Here is a 20,513-nt window from a genome sequence, read left to right as displayed (position 1 = left end):
TTGTTTCCAGTTTACACTGAATGTGCGTACCAGAATGCAGAGATGCAGCTATGGTAAATGGGATAGGACAGAGGCTAGACTGAAGCCCACCTGACTCAGTGACACACACACACACACACGCACACGCACACGCACACGCACACGCACACACACACACACACACTCACAGGCAAACACAGTCAAAGTCAAAGACAAATCCGTACACATACCATTAAAGTAAGACGCCCCACACACGCGAACACACACATCTTGCTGAGGGAGTAATTCTCTCTGCCTGACTCCATGAATAAATCTTTGACCTATTCATCAAAAAAGGGTCCAGCTCATTTTCAAAGAGATTCGGGAACATAGATAATAGAGAATAGAGACATGCACTGCCTGTGGGTACCTATAGGTAATTAAGGGTACTCAGTGCATCGTGCCTGTGATGCAGTCGGTGATTGTCTTTGCATACTGGACGCGTTTTTTTCGTGCGATTAATTAGCAAATTAATAATTATTTTCGAACCTGTATCTAGTCAATGCAAGCTTTCACACTAGAGAAGTTATGTCTCTGAGCGATTTTGCAGCATTTATTTTTTCGAAGAAAGGTCGATTTTTCTGAGGTTTCGCGTCGACATGTACACATCTGACCAATCAAAACGCATATTGTTGATTACGTCACATAGTCACCCAGCTAGCATGTGACCGACGGGCCACCAGCGTTTTTTGGGTGTATCTTTCACTCTAGAGTGTATTATTTACTGCCAGCTTTCATTTCGAATGAAAACCACAAACTATATTGAGTGATTTCGCGGCAGTTCCCTGCCATTTAGCTGCACATTGTCCAACTAATGCTAGGTTTAATGACTGGTCGTCTAATTAAATATCCGTATACATATTTACATTAAAAAACTATTCAACTTACTACGACTCTTATCCATTAATTTATACTGTTAAGAGTGTGCTAACCGAATAATCTTTAAATGTTGCATTAAAGATACATGCCCATGGATATTTTGAACTACTTACCAAATGACTCGCCATTGAAATCATCAGCATTCTAGTTTTGTTCTTATTCGCTGACGTTCTTTGTGTGATAGACAGACGAAAATGTCCAATGATACTAGACACAGAAATGGCTATATTTGATTGGCTTAGATGGTTTTGGGAGCAGTGTTCCCGCCTTCTTCTACGGAGACACAAAACTTTTTTTACAAGTACACAAATCTTTTTCTTCTACGGAGACACAAAACCTTTGTACACAAATCTTTTTTGCAAGTTACAAATCTTTTTTGCAAGTACACAAATCTTGCCTTCTTCTACGGAGACACAAAACTTTTTTTTGCAAGTACACGAATCATTTTCTACAGAGACAAATCTTTTTTGCAAGTTACAAATCGTTTTTACAGAGCTCGCTCTCCTGGCACTAATTTCACGCCATACACCGATAAGTCGATCCTGTTTGCTTCGACAACAGAAGTGGAAACAACTAACGAAATAATTTCAAATGATATCTAGTCAATCTGTTGAAAACAGTGTTGTGTAGACAAAATAGATGTATTTGTACGTTTTTATTTCAAGTCTCCACTTTCGATGTTTCAGTGAGTGTTGGCCATGTTCCGTCTTTGCTCCGCAGGCAGCTTCACTCGTTGTAGACCAACCAATCAGCGCGCAGCTCATCTATATATTCATGGGCATACCATAAAAGGAGAAAACCTAGCGTTTTTTCCAGGGAAAATTTCACTGGATGTATAAGGGGGCATAGAACAGCACCCGGGCCATTTTTAGCCCAACCAATGTTGCATACCCTATTCGGAGACCTTAAGGAACAGTGTGAAATACCCAAAAAACCCAGTCAATCGCCCCTTTAAGTAAAAACCCAAAAGCCATAAGTAACATAACATTCTCTCTGGTTAATTACATGTCAGCTGGTAACAAGGAAAAGACTAGAAGATTATTAGACACACTTCCCTCAAATATAACCTGCATGGCAAACACTGTCTCTGAAAAAGAGGGTTGATTAAATCAGATGACATCTCCATGAACTAGTAGGCTACCCCATGGAACATAATGGAAAGGTTTCGTGAGGACAGAGGGTCTCTGAATAGATTAGTGTATCAGAAAAGAACAGTGATACCGAGTTTCAGATCAGCTGTTGAAATTCCTTTGGGAAGAGACAATATTCAGTATAAATATCGGACTGTATTGCCTTGTCTTTGCCTCAGAGCGCCTCTCTGCCATGCGCTCGGCCAGGCACTCTGCCATGCTTTTTCTGTGTACCCATTATTGAGTAATAAAGCCACCTTGTACTTTGATTCAACCACGACTGAGCGTCCTTTCGATTTCTAAGAAAACAGATCCACGACACTGGACACACTATAACAATCTTTTCTTCTTCATTACAAAAAAGGTCTTTGGAAAACTATTTTCAGATTATGTTTGTTTTCTGTCTCAGTCTCAGATTCTATTAATTAAAAGAAGCACCAGCTCATCATCGTCGGATGTTGAGTCCATTGTTGTTTTTTCCTTAGAACCTTAATAATTCATTCGCAAAATCGAATGTGCATCGAATTGTTTGATGTGCATGATAAGGCACGTCATAACTTTTCCGAAATATTCATCCAAATTATTATTTTGTGCCGTTTATTCGTGTCTCGTCCAGTGTGCAAAGACCTTCAGTGAAACACACAAATACAGATTACTTGAACTACAGTGCACAGTGCCGTGATAAAATTGGTGGCACACACACACAGATTCCTGAAATTGTAAATAGGGCACAGTGCCCGCGATGATGTTCAGAATCAGAATGGGTTTTATTCGTCATGAAAGTTTGCACAGACAAAGGAATTTGCTTTGGCAGGAAGGTGCAAACATTAAACATATAGGAATCTAAAATTTAAATATGAGGACTAACTATACTAAGGGTACATAACTATCAATACTAAGTGGAATTAAATTAAAATAAACTATACAATAAAATATAAAATAAAATATAAGTTGCATTAATTTACAATATAAAAATAAAAAAAATACAAATATTACAAAAAATACAAATGGTACAAGATTGTATTGTGCAGTGCAAAAAGCAGTGTGTTTTAAGGGCATTGAGTCATGAAGTCAGTGTGAACCCTTGGCCTTGTTGAAGAGGCCAACAGCGGAAGGGAAGAAACTGTTTTTTGTGGCGTGTGGTATTGGTCCTGATGGACCGCAGCCTTCTGCCGGAGGGGAGTGACTGAAACAGGGAGTGACCAGGGTGGGAGGAGTCGGCCACAATCTTCCTCGCTCGCCTCAGGGTCCTCGAGGTGTGCAGGTCCTCGAGGACAGGCAGATTGCAGCCAATTACCTTCTCAGCAGTGCGGATGATACGCTGCAGCCTGCTCTTGTCCTTGGCAGTGGCAGCAGCGTACCAGATGGTGATGGAGGAGGTGAGGATGGACTCAATGATGGCTGTGTAGAAGTGCACCATCATTGTCTTTGGCAGGTTGAATTTCTTCAGCTGCCATAGGAAGTACATCCTCTGTTGTGCTTTCTTGGTGAGGGAGCTGATGTTCAGTTCCCACTTGAGGTCCTGGGAGAGGAGAGTGCCCAGGAAGCGGAAGGACTCCACAGTGTTGACTGGGGAGTCACACAGGGTGATGGGGGTGAGTGGGGCTGTATTCTTCCTGAAGTCCACAACCATCTCCACTGTCTTAAGAGCATTGAGCTCTAGGTTGTTCTGGCTGGACCAGGTCAACAGGTTGGCCGCTTCCCACCTATAATCAGACTCGTCTCCACCAGAGATGAGCCCAATGAGGGTGGTGTCGTCCGCAAACTTCAGGAGTTTGAAGGACGGATGACTAGAGGTGCAGCTGTTGGTGACACACATAGATTTCTGGAATTATAGATAGATAGTGCAGTGCCCGTGATGCAGCTGGTGATAACAGTTCTTATCAGTGGCTTATATTTCTCACATCACAATTGAAATTCTCTGTCATCTCTGAAGTAGGCCTACTTGTTCAACCTCCACATCATCTTTTCTAGTCACTTATGCACATCATAAAATCAATTTCTCATTATTTTAAACAAATTGCCAATGCTCTCATTTCGTTCTCATTTCTTTCTCATTTCGTACTCATTTCGTTCATACATGCACAATGCAGGGCTCTCAAGTCTCAGAGACTGAAGCATTTCAACCATTTCTCACACTGAGAAGTAAGGGATGACCCGCTATATACAATGAATGGACGAGGTGCAGGCATACTGAGATGATAGTGTTATACAGAGTAAAAATCCCATCAGAAAACATCACCAGCACCCCCCCCCCCACCCCCACCTGCCCAAACGTTGACAGGTATGGGAATTGCACGCTAAACTTTGGATAAAACTTGAGAACTCTGCACACACACGCACACTCACAGATTTCTGGCATTATTAAAGAGATGTATGTGTGTGTGTGTGAGAGCAAGAGGATTATAGTCTGTGTGACATCAATAGCAAGGCAAGACATCTCCTTATTCTGTTAAATTCATCTTGACAAGAACATTCCCCCTAAAATAGAAAAAGTATACAGTACTTTGCAAGTTAAAATAACATGGATAATGGAGAGTAAATTGGAGAGTCATACAGTCAGTAAGCTAGCTGTTTTAGGTCCAGTTCAGTTCTGAACTTGGAAGCTTATTCTGGTCTTAGATGTGCCGATGCTGTGCATGTTTCTTTGTTGATATTGTGAGGCAGTTTACCACAGATATGTTTGTCCTCTCCCTCCTCCCCTCACTGTGTGTTGCTTGTTCTTTATGTTTGTTGACTGGTCAGTGAACGTGATGTGATCTCGAGCAAGAGACTTCACATCTGTGGTTCAATGATTACGAGGAGAATTATGCTGTTGACATGACGCGCTGATCCTGTTAAATGCATGTGAGACATACTGTACAATTTGAATTATTGCTGGATGATGTTAGACATACCATTTCATCATGTTTATGTAAATGAGGATGCACGGCCAGAATCGAACCGGCAGCCTTCTGATTAACAGCCCGATTCCCTAACCGCTCAGCCATCTGACCCCTTATATGTACCTTATCTTTCCTTAATGACTCATCTCTGACTTAACCGTTGCTAATCAACCTGCAGCTCCAATGATTACAGTTTTTCTCAATTGTTTACACACAAATACTGGTACTTGAGACACAATGACCACAACATGTAACTCATGCACCAACCCCATGAACCAATTCTGCTAAACTACAAGCACAATTCCTGCTTTACACTCAAATTGCAGTTCTAAAACACACTTTTTTCAAAACACTAAACACAATTCTCTGCATTCGGCACAATTTTCATGAAGAAAATCTTTTGTTTTCACAAGGAACACACTGCCATTCAAATACGCACACCGACTCATCGCATGGACAAACACCTGTCACACAGTTTTACAATTAGCAATCAGAGCTTTAGCATAAAAGGGCAACAGGTGACCTCTTCTGTTTTTGAGCAATGGATGCCAACATTGGAAACAGAGGCAGAGGCAGAGGAGTGAGAGTAAGAGGAGGAGGACAGGGAGGACGAGGATGAGGAAGGCCAAGGACCGTAACCTCTGATGAGATCCGAGCCGCTTTGGTTGACCATGTGGTCAACCATGGTCTAACAATGAGGGAGGCTGGGCAAAGAGTACAGCCAAATTTGAGCAGGTACACTGTAGCATCCATCATCCGGACTTTCCGAAATGAGAATAGGTAAGAAATCTACTCTCACTACAAAATTGCAGTAGGCCTTCTGCATATCAATACAGTACTCAATGAGTACAGTAGTACAGTATTGCCTGTGGACTGTTCTGTAGGACTGTAAAAATAAAGTATGTTTCAAGTATTTGGAAAATGTATTCCTACTTTGTATTCCTACACAGTATTTACAGTATTTTACTATTTGTTTGGCAGAACTGAAAGATTACCAACACAAGGTGGTCGGGAACGTCCTCTGTCTCCTGAACAGGAAACTGAAATCATGAACATGGTCCTAGAAAATAACACCATAACATTACGGCAAATACAAAGAAAAATAATAATAATGTAATTGTATACACTATACAGTAAATTATTCTGTTGTTTTGTATGTAGACCACTGTATGTGCAACTTTGTGTTGGTTGGGATGTACACTGTGTACATTGTTTTTCTGGGAAAAATACGTAAAATATATTTGTTACCGTGTATTTCTGTCTTCTGAGTATAAAAACAATATTCTCAAATATTTTACAACACACTTACGTATGTACTGTCTGTGGTACAGTAAGTGTAACACTGAACAAAAAAAGGCCAAACTCACTATGATGAATGAAGAAGAAGTGTTTTCCATTCATCATAGTGTTGAGTGTTAACATTGAGCACATCAGTGTTCAAATGGTTCTTATAAATGTCTATTCATATGATGGTTTGTGTTTGTCATTTGAAAACAAAATACAATTTTGAGATTAAATAACATTGTTTTGAATGTAAAGTTTAATTTTGCAGGAGAAGTGAGGGGTTTTGCCCATTGTGTGTGTGTTTTTTTGATTTGTGTGTAGAGTTCTGAGAGTATGAGGTATGCATTCAGAAAATGTGTGTAACCAATCGAGAAAAACTGTAAATGTTATGGGTCAGACTCCCCAGTATGTGTGCACCTTGATATCAGAGAGATACTAAATGATAAAACAGAGATGTGTATCTTGAACACATCATACACACTTTAGTATGTCTGACATACTGTATATAAAGACGGGGAGAACACAAAGAGGGATTTCATCCATCCTTTCTTACACACACACACACATGCACACACACACACACACACACACACACACACACACACACACACACACGAGGATGCAAATATATAAGGGCATACTTGTGTGCTCACACATGTACTGCACACACAAGCTGACATATCCACCCCCCCCCCCCACACACACACACATACATAGACAAACACACCCGTTTGAGGAAGAAGGGTTGATAAGAGACTTTGGGAGCGGCAAGAGTTTACAACGCCCTGCTCTCAGTTCCTGTGGCTTTGACTACGACATCACAAACACACAACCATACCACCGTGGACAGGCTGAGGAGTGTCAAGAGAGAGCAGACACAGAGAGAGCCCTGTCGGACAGAGATTCAGCTAATTGCAGGTGTGAAACCCCCCCAAAGGGAAACAACAATTTGTCAACAACAGTGAAACCGTTGGAGCTGGAGAGCTTTCTGGGACCAGTGGTTAAAAAAACGTAACTTGGTCGAGTGACCCCGGGTCTGACCACCGAACCAGCATCGCCATGGTGACCCTTGACGTGCGGACCCTGACGGTGCCGGTGGGTGCGTTGCGGATGCTGGAGGTGGTGCTCACCTGCATCTCCTTCAGCCTGGTGGCCTCGGTGGGCCACAACAGCAGCTCCTACTGGGCCTGGAGCATGTTCACCTGGTGCTTCTGCTGCTTCTTCACCCTCTTCATCCTCATCATGGAGTTCACCAGCCTCAACGCCAAGGTGCCCATCTCCTGGGACGACTTCACCACCGCCTTCGCCATGCTCGCCACACTCATGGTGGGTGATTCATTCCTGTCAGACAGCTTTTTTTCTATTTTTTTCAGGCAGCCTTTTATATAATGTGTTGGGCTTTTAAAGAAATCATATTGTCAGTTTCAATCAGTTTCTACTCTATGCATAACATGGTGTGTACAGGAACCACAGAGGGACGTGGGGAAATTGACGTAATGAGGTCGTAAGTTGAGCCGACGCAGAAAAACAGAGTGGATGAAATGAAATATTCACGATCGCTAATTATATATGATTACCATGATTGAGCGAGAGTAGTATGAAATATAGCTGCAAGCAGCGATGCGAGTTCCTCCGCAAAATGGCAAAATATTATAAACATGTACACTGTAGAAGATCGAGACTTGGACAACAAGAGAGCAAAACTACTTCATGTTTGGCCAACAATAATAGGCTGAACGGGGATTTGAACTCATGAGCATAAGGTTACTAGTCAGTCTCTCTAGCCTCTCTGCTACACACCAACTGCTGAGATTTTATGATTAGTAAGGGCTGATTATTAACTTTTTATAGGATACTGAAACTCTTCTTGAGTTGATCTCCTTCCAGACTCTTAGTCAATGCACAACAAACAATAGTCATGTGGGCAACTGGGCTAGGGCAGCACTCATATTCAGCTCCTTGCGAGAATAGCCTGTGACAGAACAGCAGCCGACTCTCTGGTCCCATTAAACTACACAACATGCACAATCAGGGTGACCAACAAGATTATATTACCTAACAAACAATAACATTACAAACATCTAACTGAACGAACACAACAACTGAAATCCCTTGCACGGCTGTTGTAACCAACTATTTTCCACAAGTCTTTGCGTTTTTTGATATGCCGCACTGCATGCTGGGTACCCAAGGGTGCTGACGCTGATTATCTAGCTGTGCTCCGACTGCGTGATATGAGTATTAGTTTTTGGTCAGCTTTGGGACAAAGGTTAAGAAACGGTTGACATTTCAAGGTGAAATTGCGCATGGTATTTCAGAATGATGTCTGCCTGTTTAACTAAACAAGTAATCAAAATTATGACAGGCCAGTAGACTGTGCCTGGATACGAACCTGTGACCTTGCACTTTGTAGGACACCGTTTCAACCCATTGAGCTACCCTCAAGGCTGAGTATACGTGGTCAGTTACTGTACAAAAAAAGGAAGCCGTTTCTCCTGAAGCACGGATTGTTCGATTTGGCCAAAGTTTAAACAGCTGTAATTCAATGATCTTTTGACATATCAAGGTGAAATTGCGCATGGTACTTCAGAACGATGTCATCCTGTTTAACTAAACAGATATTTAAATTTAAGACAGGATCAAACACTGTGGCTGGATTCAAACCTACGACCTTATACTTTGCAGGTCACCGTCCCAGCCCATTGAGCTATTCTCAGTGTTAAATATAGTCATGTTCAGTTACTGTATGAAAAAGTAAGCTGTTTCTCCTGTGGTAAGCGTTGTTAGATTCAGCCAAGGTTGAAACAGCTCTAATTCAATCATATTTTGACATATCAAGGTGAAACTTTGCATGGTACTTCAGAGGCATGTCACCTTAAAGCTTATTAGGTTTGAACCATCCTTCAAAAATACATTTGATTTAGTGACACAAACATATTGAGGCAATGTGGACATTTACATAAATACACCCATTTCAGCCATTTTGTACTTGATTCAATTGCCTTAAGTAACGTTTTTAAATACGTCAATGATACATATGTGTACCAAATTTCAAGTCAATTTCACCTTTGGTTCAAGAGAAGAGGAATTTTGAAGGTTTTCCCAAATTATCACAGTACAGGAAAATCCATCATGGCGGACCGTATGGCTCCTTGAGGCTTTTTTGTTCCTCATGAAAAATGAGGCATGCACACCAAGTTTCAGAAGAATTGGAGCAATGGGGTGGAAATGCCATCACTTTGAAAATCGGACATTTGGGCGTGGCCTGTGGCGCCCCCTATGGTCCGATGTGGCCCATATTTGGTGTGGGGGTACCCACTTGGATGTAGTATCAATGTGCCAAATTAGAAAATTTATGACTAGGGACTTTTTGAGATATTGGGGCGCAAGGAGAAGAAAAATAATAATAAATATAGCTGCAAGCAGGGATGTGGGTTCCTCCGCAAAATGGCAAAATATTATAAACATTACAAACTATCGAAGATCGAGAGTTGGAAAACAAGAGAGCAAAACTACTTCATGTTTGGCCAACAACAGGCTGAATGGGGATTTGAACTCATGAGCATAAGGTTACAAAGCAGTCTCTCTATCCTCTCTGCTACACACCAACTGTTGAGATATAGAACTGTTTCTTTGAATAGAAAGGGCAGAGTGTTAGCTTTGGTCAACATTGGGACAAAGGTTAAGAAACAGTTGACATTTCAAGGTGACATTGCATGAAATTGTGCATGGTATTTCAGAATGATGTCATCCTGTTTAGCTAAACAGATAATCAAAATTATGACAGGCCAAAAGATAATGGCTGGATTCCAACCTACTACCTTATACTTTACAGATCACCATCCCAGCCCATTGAGCTATTCTCAGTGTTGAATATTATCATGTTCAGTTACTGTATAAAAAAGTAAGCTGTTTCTCCTGTGGTAAGCGTTGTTAGATTCAGCCAACGTTGAAACTGCTCTAATTCAATCATATTTTCACATACCAAGGTGAAATTGTTTGTGGTACTTCAGAATGATGTCATCCTGTTGAACTGAACAGATAATCAAAATTATGACAGGCCAAAAGACTATGGCTGGATTCCAACCTACGACCTTATACTTTACAGGTCACCATCCCAGCCCATTGAGATATTCTCAGTGCTGAATATTGTCATGTTCAGTTACTGTATAAAAAAATAAGCTGTTTCTCCTGTGGTAAGCATTGTAAGATTCGTCCAAAGTTGAAACTGCTTGTACATTTCCTATAAAAACGGGACAACGGAATGACTGGGTTGCTGCTGTAAAGAATAACTTACTCATAGTTTTTTTTAAAAGGTTGTTAGGAGTGCCATAACTTGTCAAATTTCAAATCATGCCTAGCATCAGTGGGGATGTGTCCTGGCTCAGGTTACTGAAATGAATTTGTGCAACAGGCAAGGGATCCACCTGAACAATTAATTTACTTCATTAGAGAAAACCATTAGAGTTATCTCTACCATGCGTAGACTACAAGTAGCTAGCTACTGTGGTGAACCTGGCTTGTTTTGCAGTGGTTTACACAGTCTCGCTAAACAGATGATCGGAGTGTTGTGATGGGCTCAAATAAACACGCATTGCTATGTTTTACAACCGGAGGATTTATCGGGAGACTAGAAACCGTTTGGTCAGAATAAAAAATTAAAAACTATGCCTCTGACTGGTATTGAACCTTGATTACCAGCACAACATCTCAGCCAATTGAGCCATTCCCAGGCATGGAATACACAAAGTTCAATAACTGGATAATTAAAAAAAGCTGTTTCTCCAATGGCGAGCATTGTCAGATTTGGTCCAAGTTCAAACAGCTGTAATTCAGTCATATTTTGACATATCAAGGTGAAACTTTGCATGGTACTTCAGAGGCATGTCACCTTAAAGCTTATTAGGTTTGAACCATCCTTCAAAAATACATTTGATTTAGTGACACAAACATATTGAGGCAATGTGGACATTTACATAAATACACCCATTTCAGCCATTTTGTACTTGATTCAATTGCCTTAAGTAACGTTTTTAAATACGTCAATGATACATATCTGTACCAAATTTCAAGTCAATGTCACCTTTGGTTCAAGAGAAGAGGAATTTTGAAGGTTTTCCCAAATTATCACAGTACAGGAACATCCATTATGGCGGACCTTATGGGTCCTTGAGGCTTTTTTGTTCCTCATGAAAAATAAGGCATGCACACCAAGTTTCAGAAGAATTGGAGCAATGTGGTGGAAATGCCATCACTTTGAAAATCGGACTTTTGGGCGTGGCCTGTGGCGCCCCCTATGGTCCGATGTGGTCCATATTTGGTGTGGGGGTACCCACTTGGATGTAGTATCAATGTGCCAAATTAGAAAATTTATGACAAGGGACTTTTTGAGATATTGGGGCGCAAGGAGAAGAAAAATAATAAGAATAATAAGAATACCAACAATAACAATAGGTTCCCTCCTACCGGAGGAACCTAAATATAGCTGCAAGCAGCGATGCGGGTTCCTCCGCAAAATGGCAAAATATTATAAACATGTACACTGCAGAAGATCGAGAGTTGGACAACAAGGGAGCAAAACTACTTCATGTTTGGCCAACAACAGGCTGAATGGGGATTTGAACTCATGAGCATAAGGTTACAAATCAGTCTCTCTATCCTCTCTGCTACACACCAACTGTTGAGATTGTATGAATAGAAAGGGCAGAGTATTAGCTTTGGTCAGCTTTTGGACAAAGGTTAAGAAACGGTTGACATTTCAAGGTGAAGTTGCATGAAATTGTGCATGGTATTTCAGAAAGATGTCATCCTGTTTAACTAAACAGATAATCAAAATTATGACAGGCCAAAAGATAATGGCTGGATTCCAACCAACTACCTTATACTTTACAGGTCACCATGCCAGCCCATTGAGCTATTCTCAGTGTTGAATATTGTCATGTTCAGTTACTGTATAAAAAAGTAAGCTGTTTCTCCAGTGGTAAGCGTTGTTAGATTCAGCCTAAGTTGAAACTGCTTGTACATTTCCTATAAAAACGGGACAATGGGATGACTGGATTGCTGCTGTAAAGAATAACTTTGTCATCGTTTTTTTAAACAGGTTGTTTGGAGTGCCATAACTTGTCATGGAAGGGAATTTTAAATCATGCCTAGCATCAGTGGGGATGTGTCCTGGCTCAGGTTACTGAAATGAATTTGTGCAACAGGCAAGGGATCCACCTGAACAATCAATTTACTTCATTAGAGATAACCATTAGAGTTATCTCTACCATGCGTAGACTACAAGTAGCTAGCTACTGTGGTGAACCTGGCTTGTTTTGCAGTGGTTTACACAGTCTCGCTAAACAGATGATCACAGTGTTGTGATGGGCTCAAATAAACACGCATTGCTATGTTTTTACAACCAGAGGATTGATTGGAAGACTAGAAACCGTTTTGTCAGAATAAAAAATTTACAAATATGCCTCTGACTGGTTTTGAACCTACAACCCTTTGCTTACCAGCACAACATCTCAGCCAATTGAGCCATTCCCAGACATGGATTACACAAAACTGGATAATAAAAAAAGCTGTTTCTCCAATGGCGAGCGTTGTTAGATTTGGTCGAAGTTCAAACAGCTGTAATTCAGTCATATTTCGACATATCAAGGTGAAACTTTACATGGTACTTCAGGGGCATCTCACCTTAAAGCCTATTAAGTTTGAACCATCCTTCAAAAATAAATTTGATTTAGTGACACAAACATATTGAGGCAATGTGGACATTTACATAAATACACCCATTTCAGCCATTTTGTACTTGATTCAATTGCCTTAAGTAACGTTTTTAAATACGTCAATGATACATATCTGTACCAAATTTCAAGTCAATTTCACCTTTGGTTCAAGAGAAGAGGAATTTTGAAGGTTTTCCCAAATTATCACAGTACAGGAAAATCCATCATGGCGGACCTTATGGGTCCTTGAGGCTTTTTTGTTCCTCATGAAAAATGAGGCATGCACACCAAGTTTCAGAAGAATTGGAGCAATGGGGTGGAAATGCCATCACTTTGAAAATCGGACATTTGGGCGTGGCCTGTGGCGCCCCCTATGGTCCGATGTGGCCCATATTTGGTGTGGGGGTACCCACTTGGATGTAGTATCAATGTGCCTAATTAGAAAATTTATGACTAGGGACTTTTTGAGATATTGGGGCGCAAGGAGAAGAAAAAAATAAATAATAAGAAGAATACCAACAATAACAATAGGTTCCCTCCTACCGGAGGAACCTAATAAGAATACCAACAATAACACTAGGTTCCCTCCTACCGGAGGAACCTAATAATACCAAAAAACACAATAGGGTCCTCCTGATGGAGGAACCCTAATAATATGCAACAGATCTGTCCAGTGTAAGAACTTATGGAGTGCACAGAGACAAGGGGAGAATACAAATGCCGTCTGTTGAACAGCCAGCAGCTTTAATAATGCAAATTTGTGTATTTGTATAAACATTTGGATGTTTATACATTCTACAAGTACAAAATGCCAAAATGCAAAGATTTGCCTCCCGGTTGGTCTTGAAATGTAACTTGCTTCATATGTAACCTGTATTTCAAACGTTACCTGTGTTTCCTCATCAGGTATTGGCAGCCTCCATTATCTACCCCACTTTCTTCTCCTGCTCAAACTGTGGAAAGGCGATTGGCGCCACAGTCACTTCCTGTATCGCCTTTATCCTGTATGCCGTGGAAGTGGGCCTGACCCGCGCCAAGCCTGGCGAGATCAGTGGCTTCCTGTCCACCGTCCCAGGCCTGCTGAAGGTTCTAGAAGCCTTTGTGGCGTGCATCATCTTCATCTCGCTGGACTCTGGATTCTCCAGGTTTCCCGGTCTCCAGTGGTGCGTGGCCGTCTACTCCCTGTGCTTCATATTCGCCCTCCTCATCATCCTCTTCACCATCTGCCGTGTCCTGGCCCTCGTTCCCATCCCCCTGGACAAGGTGTTGACCGGCTACAACGTGCTGGCGGTCTTGATGTATATGACTGCTGTGGTCATATGGCCCCTCTACAGCTTTCAGAACAACAGCAGGCCCCCCAACTGCAACCACTGCAGCTGGGACAACCAGGTGGTGGTCTCCTTCATGACCTGTGTCAACCTCATTGTCTACATCGTGGACACAATCTACTCTGTCAAGCTGGTCTTCTTCCTCACTCCAGTGTAGGGCTTGACAGTTCCCTGACAGGCGAGAGAAACAGCCTCTACATGCAGGATTGGATTGGTCTTTTGTCTTTTTGGCCTCTTTCTAGCAGGTTCAAATTTTGATGTGCTTTTCTATGATGTAGTGTTCATTTTGATCAAATGTTGAGGTGAAAAGTTAAAACTACGGGCTAGATTCTTGATTGATGTCCCTCTGTTTATTTCTTTCTCTCTCTAGATAGACATTCAAATCATCAAACTCTTCCCCCTCTCATGTATCAACTGTGTTGCTCCAAAGGAATAAAACAGTCCAATTTAATAGAAACAGACTGAACCCTTCTGTCTCCTTATTTCCCTAACCCAGTCCACTCTCTTTATCGTGCTTGTGAAGCAATGCCTATTATTCAAATTTACTGGAAACAAAAGTCTGACTAAAAAAGAAAGTCAGGTGGTTACACATTAACCACCCTCCCTCCCCGCTCCTTTCCTCCCTCCCTCCCTGCATGCCTGTGTTGCTAAGGCATGGCTGATAATACAGTTCCGAGGATGGAAGGTGTGGGATGTTGGGTTGAGTCAAGGGGCGGTCCCTGAGAAGCTTTTTTGTTCCTATATGTGTTTACTGTGTCACCGAGAGATAAGAGATAACCCCACTCAGTATCACCGGGATGACATCACTGCCTACACAGGTGTTCGAAAAAGACTCCCCCTGATGGAGAATGAGAGGAGTAGTGCTGAGGCCACTGGTGGACGAATAAAGAACACTTCTCTAATTGGTGGGGCAGACTGTGGGTTTTGATCTGCGTATGATGGCATTAATAGGACAAGCATCTTGGGCTTGAGCTGTGTTTAGGCTTCTGTAACCCTTGACAAGGGAATGCTGCTCTGTCTTCCTAAGAATGAAGGACAGATCTGCAGTGATTTGAGAGGATGTCCTACGGGCAAAGATCAAGAGGATGGAGGGAGGAGATGGAACAGGGAGAAAAAGAAAGAGAGGTGAAAGGAAGATTTGAGTGGAAGGCAATGAACCACATTTATTTTGTAAGGGCTGTGGCAGATATTTGTTTTATGGTATTCTATGCAACTAAAGAATGAACTAGAGTTCATTCTGAAAACCGATTCCCACAGTGACCACGCAGACTGCCTTGATGCTAATTGATTCTTTCAATCATTATTCCGATATTCGTTATCTTTACACAACACTATGGTTCTATTTCCCTTAACAACTAGTATGCTGTATCCTTTTTTAATAAGAACTACAGCCCTACCTTCTTCACAACCACATTTTCATTAAACACTTCTCCCCCCTCTCTCATTCTCTCCCCATTCCTGGACACACACTGAGCTGAGCTTTCATGTTAATTATGTGCGATCCTCCAGGTGCGTGGGATCAGAGAGGAGATTCAGCTCCAGACCAGAGTCCGCCATGAGTTTTGACGGCTGATGTGATAAGATCGAGCCTACAGCCAATTGAGACCTTGAAGACGAGTTGTAAAGCGTGCAGATAAGGTGAAAGAGAGACACCCACACATTTTCTGACTGCCTCCACATACACCACTGTTCAGGCTCACGGAACGAGGAGTGAAACCTTTGGATAAATTGTCAAGAGAAATCTTAATTTTTTTTTACCTAATCGCTCAGGAACTTCACAACTCTTCAGCCGACAGGGACACCTGAGGAAATGAGAGAGAGGATAGGAGATGTGTAGGTGAAATATTGGAAAGAGTGAAATAGTGAAAGAGTGAAAGCGATAGTGAAAACATTTTTTGGTGGGCATGGAGAGGACTATCTGGAACTTTTAGAGAGAGTGAAACACAGTTGGGATTCCGTACATGGGAGCAATTCAACTGTAAAACAGGTTTGTTTACTGACAGTGATAGAGGTAAACAGAGAGAGAGAAAGAGAGAGAGAGAAAGAAGGGAAGAGAGAGACAACCAGAAGACCTCAAACCGTTGGCCGACTAAATTAGTTACACTTTCTAACCGGGGAGAGCTTTCCTGTTGTGACCATGGTAACCCTGAACCTAAGGTCCCTCACCCAACCGGTGGGTGTGTTGCGGATTCTGGAGGTGGTGCTCACCTGCATCTCCTTCAGCCTGGTGGCCTCGGTGGGCCACAACAGCAGCTCCTACTGGGCCTGGAGCATGTTCACCTGGTGCTTCTGCTGCTTCTTCACCCTCTTCATCCTCATCATGGAGTTCACCAGCCTCAACGCCAAGGTTCCCATCTCCTGGGACGACTTCACCACCGCCTTCGCCATGCTCGCCACGCTCATGTGTCTGGCCGCCTCCGTCATCTACCCCACCTTCTTCACCTGTCCCACCTGCTCCCGCCAGATCGCCGCGACCGTCGTCTCGTTGCTCTGCTTCGGCGCCTACGTCGGAGAAGTGGCGTTGACCCGCTTCCGGGCTGGCGAGGTCAGCGGGTTCCTGTCCACAGTCCCGGGCCTGCTGAAGATCCTGGAGACCTTCGTGGCGTGCATCATCTTCACCTCCCTAGACCCAGGACAGTATCACTCCCCCGGACTCCAGTGGTGCGTGGCCGCGTACTCCCTCTGCTTCATCTTTGCCCTCCTCATCATCCTCCTCACCATTGGCCAGCTCCTCTCCATCTTACCGTTCGGCTTTGAGAAGATGGTCATCGTCTACAACGGGCTGGCGGCATTTATGTACCTGACGGCCACGGTCATCTGGCCTCTGTACAGCTTTGAGAACAACCCACGGCCCAGCCCTTGCGTTGGACGGCCTTGCCTGTGGGACAACCTGGTTGTGGTGTCCTTCATGACTGCCATCAATACTGCCGTCTATATCATGGACACTGTCTATTCTGTTAACGTGGTCTTCTTTACACCGATTGAGTGAGGGTGAGCCTTGACCTCGATTGTCCCTGCCCCGCCAACACACACACTTGTTTTTTTAAGAGCGCAGAAAAGGGCAGTCGTTGCTCAATGCCTTAGAAGATGTGTGGGCCTGATTCTCTGTAAGATGGCTCTGTAAAATCGGACTCTTTACAGACTACTACCAGGGCTACCAGGGCTGTGCCATTCACAGTATGGAGAGGGAACCTTGGTAAATGATTGATATAATTGCAGCTGTATAAATAACAAATTACCTGACGGAATGATCGAACTTTGGATCCTCATGCAAACATCTCACAATAGGAATGTATCTCCATTATTATTTGATTACCGGTCAAAACGTCTGTCCATTGTTTAATACTTAAAGTGTAACCCCTGAGAGAACAAAATACGTAAATGAAATGAATTATAAAAGGACTGAAAATGTGATGTTCATGTTAATTTCGTTTTTTTTGTGGCTGTCTGACGTGTGCTTTTGATAGGATTAGTTGTTGTCAGACCCCTGCAAGTATTCCATGAGAACAGACACAGTATGCCTCCAGTTGCAGAGGACTGTCTCTTAGACAGAAAGAAAGAGAGAGACAGAGACAGACGAAGAGACAGAGAAGTGGGCTCTGAGCTGGGCATCGCTCAATTGACAGGCATCTTGGTGACCAGTCATCAGTCAGGGCTGTATTACCTCTCAATCTCACTGCCACATGAAATACAATGATCTCGTATCAACACTTGAAATGGGAAAGTTCACTTGTTTTGAGGGGATGGCGTCAGTATCGTCTTCTCTGTCCAGCTTGTGCAGTCCTTTGAATGCAGACTAGACAGTGAAGTTTTTTTTCCCCGTCTTTTTTTCGGACAGAACACCACAGTGTAAGGGTGTAGGTTTCCTATTACATTGGTTGAAAACTGTAAATCTGTCCCCCCCACTTTTTATTACGAAAGTTATATTTAACATCCGTATCCTCAGCTATTGAAAAAAGCTGTCCCACCCACATTTACTGGAACACAGAGAAGAGTAGAATTGACGTTTAAGACGGGAAGATTAGATGAGAGAAATTCATGGGAAGAGATCTCCTGTGCTCTCTCGTCAGATGTTACACATGAACATCTTGTCGAACTGTTGTACAATATTGGACATTGTAGAGTGGCTAGGAGCATACCATAGGACAGCACAAAACAACTTAATATGACACAGAATACAGTATAAATTACAGACAGTGAGTTGGGATCTTTTTCTTGACAACAGCAATATCTCAGAAATGTAGTTACAAAATAAGGAAATTGTTTCTTTTCAATATGGTTGCAATGGGCGTGTCCTCCCTCTGTCAATCATCACCTCAGGGAAGGGGGTTGCTAAGTTGCATATGTGTTCATGACATAAACCATTCAAAAATACTTGATCACCCTCTAACCCAACATACTGACTTTCATAGGTACTATACAGCTGAAAAAGTGTAACCTGTTGTAAATTCAATATAGCAATAAAATGCTGTATGCTACAGTAGTAACTTGTATCTGGTGTTTGGTACTGTGTGTGAACTAGAACAGAAAGTAAACAGTCTAAGTTGACAGTTTATGGTTTGTGGACACAGTTTTCACTTCTGAGAGGTAGGAACATTCACTCACAGTAATGTTTGAAGTACTGGAAACCTACAAACGTTTATATGTATTTTTTCAGACTGATACTGAAATATTTAGGTTGTAACAAGGACGTTGCCCATTTCAAAAGAAACAGAAAGAGGATAACTTACCTGGTTCTTTTTTATGGAAGGAATATTTCAAGGTGGTCTAAAGATAAATAGCATGTCTTAAAATAGCTGTGAAATAGTTCTGCAGCCGAGAACAAGGTTCACTGGAATCTAAGAAATACAGATATTTTACTTGAACAGACTTGCAAAAAACGGATAAGTGGTTGAGGATGGATGGACACTAAAAACTCCAATATCCAAACTAAAAATGTGATGTCTTATTACCCTTGTCCTCTCCTTTGGTCCCCTTCGGTCATTCATGAATTTTAAAAGCATGTGTCAGAGCTCATGTTGACTCAACAGTAAAGGATGCTGGGAGTTTGCTGCTGCTTTCTTCATGTTGCAAATTTGTAGAGAAATAACCTGGTTTACAGACTAAAGACCATGATGTTACTGTCTGTCTGTCTGCCTGTTTGCAGATGGCATTACTGTTTGCGTAGGGAACCTTGCACATGAAACCTGCACTCATGTACTGTAAGTACATATCTAAACATACACACACACGCAAATGAAAACCATGGTTTTAATCAAGTTAAGATCACCGCAGGTAAAGGAAAGCATCTCTCTTTCTCATCTCCACAACATTATAAAAACTGAGGATGGCATAATGATAAACAACTCCAATAATCTCACCAAAGAAGATGGATATCTAACCCCATACCAACACCCTTAAATTAAAGCATGAACGAAAAACCACCAAAAATGTCTGAAACAAAGTCTTCACAAAATCGAAAGGCTTTCAAAGGCCGCCAGTGGATGAGTCACTCCTCCTCCTTGCCTTGTCTTCTCATTAAGGTTTACGTCCCAAGGTGGTCATGTAAGGAGCTATACTCAGTATACCAGCCATGCTCTCAGGGCAGCTGCAGGATGAGACATCATTGTCCTCTGCTGGGAGTATGAATCACCACAGAAGGCTTGTCACGACCACTGGTAAACAACTAGCACCAAAAGAAGACAAAGACCTTCTGCACGCAAGAATTGTGTGAGGAAGGTCAGTGACCGTCTATGGGAAAATCTGCATGCCAAAGCTCCTTTTTTTTGCTAACCTTTCAACCATCCCCCAGCAAAGTACTGAAAGTTTTTTTCCGGTGGACTGGGTGCACTCAACAACACCTCTTATCTAGGGTTTGGCTGTCATTCAGATGAAATATGTTGAAGGAAACCTGGACAGGTCAGCCTGCTAACGTAGCTCAGAACTGCAGTGGTGAAGAGGACACAGTAGAGGAAGGTTTGGAGGATGGACAAGCCTCAGGCAGTGTGTCGTTGACACACGGGAAAAGACACCAACATTGCTGTGATGTTGCCTCACTGTCAAGAAATGTGTTCTTGCGAGGTAGCCGGACTGAGCAGGGGTGTGGATATGTGTTTGTTTACGTGTGTGAGAGATGGAGACAAGAAGGAGAGAGAGAGAAGCAGAGTAGGTGAGCATGTGCACTGGGAGTTAATATAAATTGGGGTCAGTCGTCTATGCTGGCTTAACGTATGCAGAGGTCCCCAGTCCCTTGGCAGGGTGGGTTTGGACTCCAGATGTGTTTCTGTCACCTGT

The 20,513-nt window shown here is 42.4% G+C and overlaps 2 protein-coding genes across 2 annotated transcripts; both read left to right on the top strand.

Moving 5' to 3' along the window:
- Positions 1 to 6,966: 6,966 nt before the first annotated feature.
- Positions 6,967 to 14,712, top strand: LOC134037741 (myeloid-associated differentiation marker-like). The gene is made up of 2 exons (XM_062483244.1): positions 6,967 to 7,522; positions 13,819 to 14,712. Exons 1-2 carry the CDS (start codon positions 7,256 to 7,258, stop codon positions 14,395 to 14,397), a joined length of 846 nt encoding a protein of 281 aa, XP_062339228.1. The 5' UTR covers positions 6,967 to 7,255; the 3' UTR covers positions 14,398 to 14,712.
- Positions 14,713 to 15,965: 1,253 nt separating this feature from the next.
- LOC134011875 (myeloid-associated differentiation marker-like) lies at positions 15,966 to 19,174 on the top strand. The gene is made up of 2 exons (XM_062451385.1): positions 15,966 to 17,766; positions 17,829 to 19,174. Exon 1 carries the CDS (start codon positions 16,378 to 16,380, stop codon positions 17,227 to 17,229), a length of 852 nt encoding a protein of 283 aa, XP_062307369.1. The 5' UTR covers positions 15,966 to 16,377; the 3' UTR covers positions 17,230 to 17,766; positions 17,829 to 19,174.
- The last annotated feature ends 1,339 nt before the right edge of the window (positions 19,175 to 20,513 follow it).

This window comes from Osmerus eperlanus, chromosome 2 (assembly GCF_963692335.1).
Source record: "Osmerus eperlanus chromosome 2, fOsmEpe2.1, whole genome shotgun sequence".
In the NCBI taxonomy this organism is placed as follows: domain Eukaryota; kingdom Metazoa; phylum Chordata; class Actinopteri; order Osmeriformes; family Osmeridae; genus Osmerus; species Osmerus eperlanus.
This window is presented reverse-complemented; position numbering and strand designations above follow the sequence as displayed.

Bases quoted from the DNA above. Each gene is read 5' to 3' on its own strand.
- LOC134037741 (XM_062483244.1), top strand. From the start codon at position 7,256: ATGGTGACCCTTGACGTGCGGACCCTGACGGTGCCGGTGGGTGCGTTG. The intron at 7,523-13,818 runs GTGGGTGATTCA...TTTCCTCATCAG, and splicing joins CCATGCTCGCCACACTCATG to GTATTGGCAGCCTCCATTAT.
- LOC134011875 (XM_062451385.1), top strand. From the start codon at position 16,378: ATGGTAACCCTGAACCTAAGGTCCCTCACCCAACCGGTGGGTGTGTTG.